At 50.9% G+C, this 8,806-nt stretch overlaps 1 protein-coding gene across 1 annotated transcript; it reads left to right on the top strand.

Annotated features, from left to right (window-relative positions):
• The first annotated feature begins 2,703 nt into the window (after positions 1–2,703).
• On the top strand, positions 2,704–8,372 carry RETREG2 (reticulophagy regulator family member 2). The gene is made up of 9 exons (XM_084891643.1): positions 2,704–3,120; positions 3,371–3,477; positions 4,137–4,167; positions 4,526–4,661; positions 5,072–5,156; positions 5,445–5,591; positions 5,757–5,851; positions 6,009–6,144; positions 6,636–8,372. Exons 1-9 carry the CDS (start codon positions 2,855–2,857, stop codon positions 7,259–7,261), a joined length of 1,629 nt encoding a protein of 542 aa, XP_084747769.1. The 5' UTR covers positions 2,704–2,854; the 3' UTR covers positions 7,262–8,372.
• Positions 8,373–8,806: the final 434 nt, after the last annotated feature.

Here is an 8,806-nt window from a genome sequence, read left to right as displayed (position 1 = left end):
ATGAATACGTCCTTGAAATATATGTTGTGCCCCAGAGGGACGGTATATATTTTTTGTAATCTTTTTTTAAAAAAATATTTTATTGATTTTTTACAGAGAGGAAGGAAAGGGGAGGGATAGAGAGTTAGAAATATCGATGAGATGAGAGAGAAACATCAATCAGCTGCCTCTTGCACACCCCCCACTGGGGATGTGCCGGCAACCAAGGTACATGCCCTTTACCGGAATCTAACCCGGGACCTTTAGGTCCGAAGGCCGACGCTCTATCCACTGAGCCAAACAGGTTTCGGCTATTTTTTGTAATCTTTATCAGTTTGTAAAATTTATAATTTTTTAATTCGACGTGTCCATTTTTTTTTTGTCGGTATTCTTTTCTATTTTTTTGTAATTTTGTATTTTCCTTTGTGCTTTATATATATAAATAAACAAAAAATATATATATATTTCATTTATTTTCATTAAGTATAAATAAATAAAATAATATGAAAGTACGTCCTCCGGGCGTGACGTACTGACACGTCCTAGTGAAAGAGTACGCGCCCATTACAGGTTGCATCATTAAAAAGGGAACTCCCTGGTTAACAGGTTAAAAATGAAAATGAGCCGAAGCCGGTTTGGCTCAGTGGTAGAGCGTCGGTCTGCGGACTGAAGGGTCCCAGGTTCGATTCCGGTCAAGGGCATGTACCTTGGTTGCGGGCACATCCCCTGTAGGGGGTGTGCAAGAGGCAGCTGGTGGATGTTTTTCTCTCGTCGAGGTTTCTAGCTCTCTATCTCTCTCCCTTTCTCTCTGTTAAAAATCAATAAAATATATTTTTTTAAAAATTAAAAAAAAAAAAATGAAAATGAAGCCAAAACCCGTTTGTCTCAGTGGTCTACAGACTGAAGGGTCCTAGGTTCGTTCGACTCCGGTCAAGGGTATGTACATTGGTTTCGGGCACATCCCCAGTGGGGGGTGTGCAAGAGGCAGCTGATCGATGATGATGATTCTCTCTCATCGATGTTTCTGGCTCTCTATTCCTCTCCCTTCCTTTCTGTAAAAAATCAATAAAATATATTAAAAAAAAAAAAAAAGTTCCAGGTTCGATTCTGGTCAGGGGCATGTACCTGGGTTGCGGGCACATCTACAGTAGGGGGTGTGCAAGAGGCAGCTGATCGATGTTTCTCTCTCATCGATGTTTCTAGCTCTCTATCCCTCTCTCTTCCTCCCTATAAAAAAAAATCAATAAAATATATATATTTTTAAATTAAAATGAAGGTCCCAATCTGCTTTCCCTCTGGGGAGCACACCGGTGCCATTCCCGTCCCCTTTCCTCCCCCTACACATACCCCCTCCCCCCTAAGATAAGGCCCCCTAAGGGACCCCACGAGACTTGCAACCAGGGGAGCAGTGGGCAGCGGCAGCTCAGTCAGGGGCCTGGACCTGTCTCCAGGACCTCCTGTTCCCAACTTCCCCGTGAGCTAGGGCAGTCCAACCTGGGTTCTCCTGTTACTTTCATGTCTTTCCTTCTTTCACTCCCTTAGATATATTTTTGCTGCGGACAATAGATTCTTGCTTGCTTTTCTACACTTTGTCTCTTGATTGAACTCTTTCCCTCAACAAGACAAGAACCAAGGTGTCGAGGGTAACAGGGGAACTGTGGACAAGGAAGCAGGGAGACTTATTTTTTGCTGTATACCTTTTAGTATAGTTTGGCATTTTCAACCTAATTAAATATGTATCTTGTAGGGTTATTGCAGATATTAAGTGATTCGAGAGACTATAAACTGCAGAGTACTTGTAAGCCTCAATAAATGGTGTTAACATGCCTCAAAGAGCAAGCAGCGTTTAAACAGCGTTTTATTTTTATTTATTTTAACAGCGTTTTATTTTTAAATTCACCCCCTGACCACAATCTCCTGCTTTGAGCAAGGGGATTGGAAGGAGCTCGGATACATGGGGGCGGGAAAGTTTACAGAAAGACACAGGAAGGAAACAACTTTTCTGAGTAGGTGACGCTGTTTTTGAGTGTCCTGTCACGTGTTGGGGTTTGTTTACCAGTCGAGGAGGAAACTGGGGGGACCAGTACGTCGAGGGTTGAGTAAAGCTACAGCACCGCCCAGCCAGAGCAGCAGCAGCAGCAGCAGCAGCAGATCCCACCGGGGATGGCGGGCATCTGGAAACCCCTTCCCTGCCCCTTTGGGCTGCATCACACCCGGAATCCCGGGCCAACACGGGGCTCCCTAGCCGCCCTGCCAACACAGGGAGAGAAAAGAAAACACACACACACACAAAAAACAAACAAAACAAAAAAAAAACGGGGGGGACGACGACGACACTGGTTTGGCTCAGTGGATAGAGCGTCGGCTTGCGGACTGAAAAGTCCGGAGTTCGATTCCCGTTGGGGGCATGTACCTTGGTTGCGGGCACATCCCCAGTGGGGGGTGTGCAGGAGGCAGCTGATCTATGTTTCTCTCATCGGTGTTTCTAGTTCTCTCCCTCTCCCTTACTCTCTGTAAAAAAATCAATAAAATATATTAACAAAAACAAAAACGGGGCTGGGGTGGGAAACACGGAGACACAGGGGAGGAGAGAGACTCCACCTAACACCGCCTGGGGTCAGGACTCCCGCAGAAAGCGCACACTGGCGTGTGTGGGAGTCCCCGGTAGCCCCTGCGCGCAGGCGCGTGCCGCCCCATCCGGGCGGTTAGGGAGCGTCACGTGACAGGCCCGTCGCTCCGCCATCACGTGTCGCCCGGCGGCTGTCTCCGCGGCGCTCCCCGCGGCGTGCGCCCCCTTCCGCCTGACGCGCCCCCGGCGGCGGCGGCCGCGCAGCCCTGGCTCCTCGCGGGCTTGGGCGGCGGCTGCGGCGGGGCCATGGCGAGCGGCGGCGGCGGCGGGGGTAACGCGGGCGGGGGCCTGGGCCTAGGCCCGGGCCCGGTTCTGAGCCTCAGCATGGCTGAGGCCACCAGCGAGGCGGACGAGGAGGCGGCCACGGCCGAGGCGGTGGGACGCCTGGCCACGGCGCTGTGGCTGCGGCTCCGCGGCTGGGAGTCGGTGCTGGCGGCGGCGCAGCGGCTGCTGGTGTGGGAGAAGCCGCTGCACAGCCTGGTCACGGCGGCCGCGCTCAACGGCCTCTTCTGGTAACGGCCGCGGGGGAAGGGGGCGGGGCCGGCTGCAGGGGGTGCGGGGGCGGACACTGGTCCTGGGGGGTGACCCAGCCCCGTTTGTAAAGACCGTCTTGCGCCTGGGTTGCCCTGTTACTCCGTCTTCCTGTCCCGAGTTAGGCCCGGAGGTTGCCGTGCCCCATCAGTGGGCGCTTTTCCGCCCTTTGCTATGGCTGCGGGGGCCGCTCTCACCCGCTCGCCGCTGAGGCGCCTGTCTCTTCCGAAGGTTGCTGTCTTCGTCGTCCCTCCGGCCCATCTTCCTCCTCAGCGTCTCACTTTTGGCCTATTTTCTGCTGGATCTCTGGCAGCCTCGCTTCCTCCCTGACATGCCAGGTGAGTGTCACTTCCTTTATTTAGCAAGCCCATGGTGCACTCGCTTTGTGGCTGACCCCGCTGGACGAGTTGAGTGGTGAGGGGCATGGACAGCAGGCCACCTGCCTCCCGGTCATCACCACTTCCCCCGTTAGGAAATCGAGAATTGCTCCTTTCTCAAAATGGGTGTTTGTGTGAATGTAGGAAAGATTGTGGACTCTGTAGATTGATTTCCTGGGTTCCATTGTTTGCTCAGCCTCTTACCACGTGTGTGACCTTGTAAAAGCCGCCCACTCTTTGTTTGCTTCAGTTTCCTCATCTATAAAACAGGAATGATAGAACTTACTTCATCAGGAGGTTTCATATGTGATAGGAATTACATGCATGTTAGCTCTCACTGTTTTATGCGTTTGTGTTTAATTCATGTATTTTCTTACTAGGCTTTTTTGAGTAACTAGATACCAGGCTGTGTGCAAGTTGCTTGGAGTGTGAACATGAATAAGATGTAGTTCCTGTGTTTGAGGAGGGTAAAGTCTAAAAAAAGGAGACTCATACAAACAATACACCATAATGCTCCCTGCAGTTGGCACCTCAAGAGAGTCCTCTGGGACTGTCTGCCTTGGGGAGTGTCTCCCAGAGCCCCTACCACTCAGTAACTTGTCCCCCTCCTCTCTCTATAGCATCATCCCCAGAGGAGCCACACTCTGACAGGTGAGTGCAGGCCACCTCTTGAAGACAAATGCCCAAATCTTGTCTTGCTTTGCAAAGTGCCAGTGTCACCGTGATGCAGGGCAACACTGCAGCTTCTGTAGGCACAGACCCCAGCATAGTGAATGGACTGCTAATTAGCTCGGTTCTAGGTTCCTTTGTAGGTGTTTGTGTGCCTTCTCCTTTGGGGGCACAGGGTTGGGAGCTCTGGGCTTTGCTTCCTGGACCAGGACAGCCTCCCTTTGGGAGGTAGGGTTATCCATTTCCTTAGACTGAAGATCTCGTTGACATTCTCAGAGGGATATAAATGCTTAGGAAGCTGGTGTCTGAGGCCTCCAGGGGTCATGTCATGTCTCCCCAGTGAGGGTGCGGGGTCAGGCGCCCGGCCGCACCTGCTGAGTGTGCCCGAGTTGTGCAGATACCTGGCTGAGAGCTGGCTCACCTTCCAGATTCACCTGCAGGAGCTGCTGCAGTACAAGAGGCAGAATCCAGCTCAGGTAACCTCCCCCATGTCATAGAACAGTTCCCTGCACTGTGGGGAAGAAGAGCTGGGGGGGTGGGGGGTGGGAGGGGGAGGAGTGCTTGGACACTTTAGGAAGAGATCTAGCGTCTGCTTAAGGAACATTCACAGCTAGTAGCCTGTACAGGAGGCAGTCTTGCCTCAAGGAGTAAGCTGATGTCCTGACACTATTTCCTGCAAGGCAGATCAGTTTGAATTACAGGTGTTGATGGCAACTATTGTAAACTTCCTGACCTGGTGGTGTTGGGCATCCTCTTGACTAGACTGAATCACCGCATTCCTAGAGGACATACCCCTCCTCTTACCAGCTGAGCAGTGATTTCTTGCCCAAATGAGTGGGGCACATACCTCAGCCCAAGTTCTTTGACCCTGTGCTCTTCTCTGCAGTTCTGTGCTCGAGTCTGCTCTGGCTGTGCCGTGTTGGCTGTGCTGGGACACTATGTTCCAGGGATTATGATTTCCTACATTGTCTGTGAGTAGGGTCTAACCTTGCCCTTCCCAAAGCCCTCTCCTTATCTTTTCCTGGACTGACCTACAGGGAGGACTGTGCTCTCTCTCTGCTCAGTTGCCCATTTACAGAGATTCCCGAGGGATGCTATAGTATTAGGAACAGTGGAAGAGTCATCAAGGAGGAGGGCAGGGGATACAGCCTCAGGAAAGGACCTTATTTTCTTTCAGCCCTTTCTGTTTATGGACCAGCTGAATAAGGGCCCTTAGGAAATAAGCATAGGGAGCTCTGAGTGAATGCTCTATCCTCTAGTGCTGAGTATCCTGCTGTGGCCCCTGGTGGTTTATCATGAGCTGATCCAGAGGATGTACACTCGCCTCGAGCCCCTGCTCATGCAGCTGGACTACAGCATGAAGGCAGAAGCTGACACCTTGCATCATCACAAACACGACAAGAGGAGTAAGGGGCTCCTGTAACCTAGTGAGGGGAGGGGGGCACGGGGAGGACCTTAGCTTATGCTTCATAAAGCACCATAGAATTTTTATATTCTCCAGTCCCTTGGCCAGGTTTGCCCCTCACTACTATCCCTGCTTGGTGAGTACCCTGGTGCTCTTGCTTCTCTAGAGCGGCAAGGGAAGAACACACTCCCTGGAAGCGATGAACCACTGGCAGACACAGAGAGTGAAAGCGAGGCAGAACTGGCTGGCTTCTCCCCGGTGGTGAGATCCAAAGGAGATGGGGTGTCAAGTAGAAGGTTGAGGGAAATCTGCTCTAGAACAGTTACCTCTTAAGCGTTGGGGGCTTGTAAGGGGGGTGCTCCTAGAAAACTGGTTCTCTTATCCCCTTATCTGTGTGTTCATCCTGGTTCTCCTGCAGGTGGATGTGAAGAAAACAGCACTAGCTTTGGCCATTACAGACTCAGAGCTGTCAGATGAGGAGGCATCTATCTTGGAGAGTGGCGGCTTCTCAGTATCCCGGGCCACAACTCCACAATTAACTGATGTCTCTGAAGGTATGGGCAATCCTTTGCCCTTCCCGATCTTCCTGTTCCTGTTGTGAGATACTGACCATGCTCTCTTAATTGTTGCCCCGTAACTGTTTTCTTTGGAGAATTGACCCTCTAATTCTACTTCAAGATCCTAAAAGACCTTAACACCTAAGTCCTAGCCCAGCATTCCATGTCCGAGCTCTCATTCTTTTTTTGTTTTGTTTTTTAAAAAATTTTTTTAATTGATTTCAGAGAGGAAAGGAGAGGGGGAGAGAAAGAAAGAGAAACCTCAATGATGATAGAATCATTGATCGGGTGCCTCCTGCATGCCCCCTACTGGGGATTGAGCTTGCACCCAGACTGGAATCAAACCCAGGACCCCTTCAGTCCACAAGTTGAAATTCTATCCACTAAGCCAAACAGGCTAGGGCCCAAGTTCTCAGTCTTGAACATATTGGCCTATTATGGCCATTCAGAATAGCAGGCTCATTCCTAACCCTTTGTTTTCTGCACAGATTTGGACCAGCAGAGCCTGCCAAGTGAGCCAGAGGAAGCCCTGAGCCGGGAGCTGGGGGAGGGAGAGGAGACAGAGATGGCCCCTCCTGAAGACCTGCTGGGCCCCCCTGAGGTCCTCTCAAGGCAAGACCTGGACTCAGAGGAAGAGGAGGAGGAGGAGGAAGTTGTGGCAGCCAAGGAAACCTTGCTTCGGCTCTCATCCCCCCTTCACTTTGTGAACACACACTTCAATGGGGCAGGTTCTCCCACGGATGAAGTAAAGCTCTCCCCTGGAGGACCAGTGGAGACACTGAGCCCAGAGGCAGTGAGTGGTGACCCCGCCACGCCCTCAAGCACCCTGTCACCCCTACTTGGCCTTGCTGAAAGCGACCCAGTCCCTTCCATCTCAGTGCTCCCACCTCTTCCCCAGGACTCTGCCCAGCCTCTGCCTGCCCCTGAGGAAGAAGAGGCACTTGCCTCTGAGGACTTCGAGTTGCTGGATCAGGGGGAGCTGGAGCAGCTGAATGCAGAGCTGGGGTTGGGGCCAGAGACATCCCCAGAGCTCCCTGATGCTCCATCCCTAGGGCCCAACACCCTTTCTCTGCTAAAGTCAGACCAAGAAGCTGAGACCATGGCAGAGCCATGAGCCATGGAAGAAATTGCAGGCACAGTAATAAGGCTTCCTGGCTAGGGCTGTCACTGCTCTCTCCTTTCTCTACCATTAGGAGCAGCTGTAGGTGGGGAAGCTGGCTGTCAGGTGATAGCTAGTCCACTTTCTGCCTACCTGCCTGCCTGTTGTCCCAGGCCTGCTTACAGTACCTGGGATTGGTTTTAAGTTTGTAAATAATTTTACATTTGGGTTAGTGGATGTGAACAGGGCTAGGGAAGTTCTTCCCACAGCCTGCACTTGCCTCCCTGCCTCATCTCTATTCTCATTCCACTCTGCCCTAAACCCTGGTGGTCTATTTCTTTTTCCTCCTATCCTCAGGGACCTATGCCGGTCTGTCCTTGTGTCCTACTTGTTTAGACACTTTATCACTTTTCTCTCCTGTCCTGTGCTCTTCTCTGCTTCATTTCCTTACTGTGTCTTGTCCTTAGCAGCTCAATCCCCACTCCGCCAGCTCCTCCCTGGCTAAAACTTTAAGGAGGCTCCTGTTTGGGAAGTGCAGACTAAACCTGGGGTGGTGGGTCAGACAAGTAGTTGAGCACTTAGGTCACTGAAGCCCGTGGATCCTCCACTGCACCCTTGGCCTAGTTCATCCAGCCTTTTATATACAGGAGCAGAGCAGGGATCCCACAGCACATGGACCGGCACTGTGTTAATGAGCAGGAGCTCTGTCTTGTTGGGAAGAGGGGCTTTCTTACTGTTCCAGGGAAGAAAAGACCTGTACCACTGGGCCATGAATAGTTCAAGTGTGGTGGGACCCCCTACTAGAGTGAGGAAGTGGACAGTAACATCTGTGCAGGTGTTGATTGGAGAAATAAAATGGATTGGCTAGCATTGCTGTTGCCTACCTGCTTGCCTAACTGTGAACTGCTTGCTACACTCTGCTCTGTGCCATCCTCACCCCTTACCTCCTTGTTACAATCTTATTCCTGGCTGTTTATTTACCTGGTGCAAAACAAGGCCAGAAACAGGGATTACCCACCAGCCCTAGCTATTTTCCCTGATGGGGTTATGTGTTTAGTGAGATTTAGCATATATGAATAATAAAGTATGCAGGAAGAAATTGCCTCATTTTCCCAATCAGTACAAATTTGGTTCCATAACAGTTATTTTCTATTGTGTTTTCTACAACCTCAATACTCTTACCCATCTACAATATATGCAATAACTCAGCTCTGGATTATATATACAAGGGAGACCAAACAAGCAAGACATATACCTGTATCAAAATGGATTTCAGACCAAGTAACACGAAAGAAATAGTATCTGTTGCCTGGCCTATGTGGCTCAGTTGGTTGATTAGCTCATTATCCCATGCACCAGGAGGTTGCCAATTTCATTCCAGGTCAGGATACATGCCCAAATTGTGGTCTCAATTCCCATTAGGCAGCCAATTGGTATTTCTCCCTCTCTAAAAATCAAAACATGCCGAAACCAGTTTGGTTCGGTGTTGGCCTGCAGACTGAAAGGTCCTGGGTTCGATTCCGGTCAAGGGCATGTGGGCACATCCCCAGTGGGGAGTAT

Source organism: Pipistrellus hanaki (genome assembly GCF_964339955.1).
Source record: "Pipistrellus hanaki genome assembly, chromosome: 8".
Lineage (NCBI taxonomy): Eukaryota > Metazoa > Chordata > Mammalia > Chiroptera > Vespertilionidae > Pipistrellus > Pipistrellus hanaki.
This window is presented reverse-complemented; position numbering and strand designations above follow the sequence as displayed.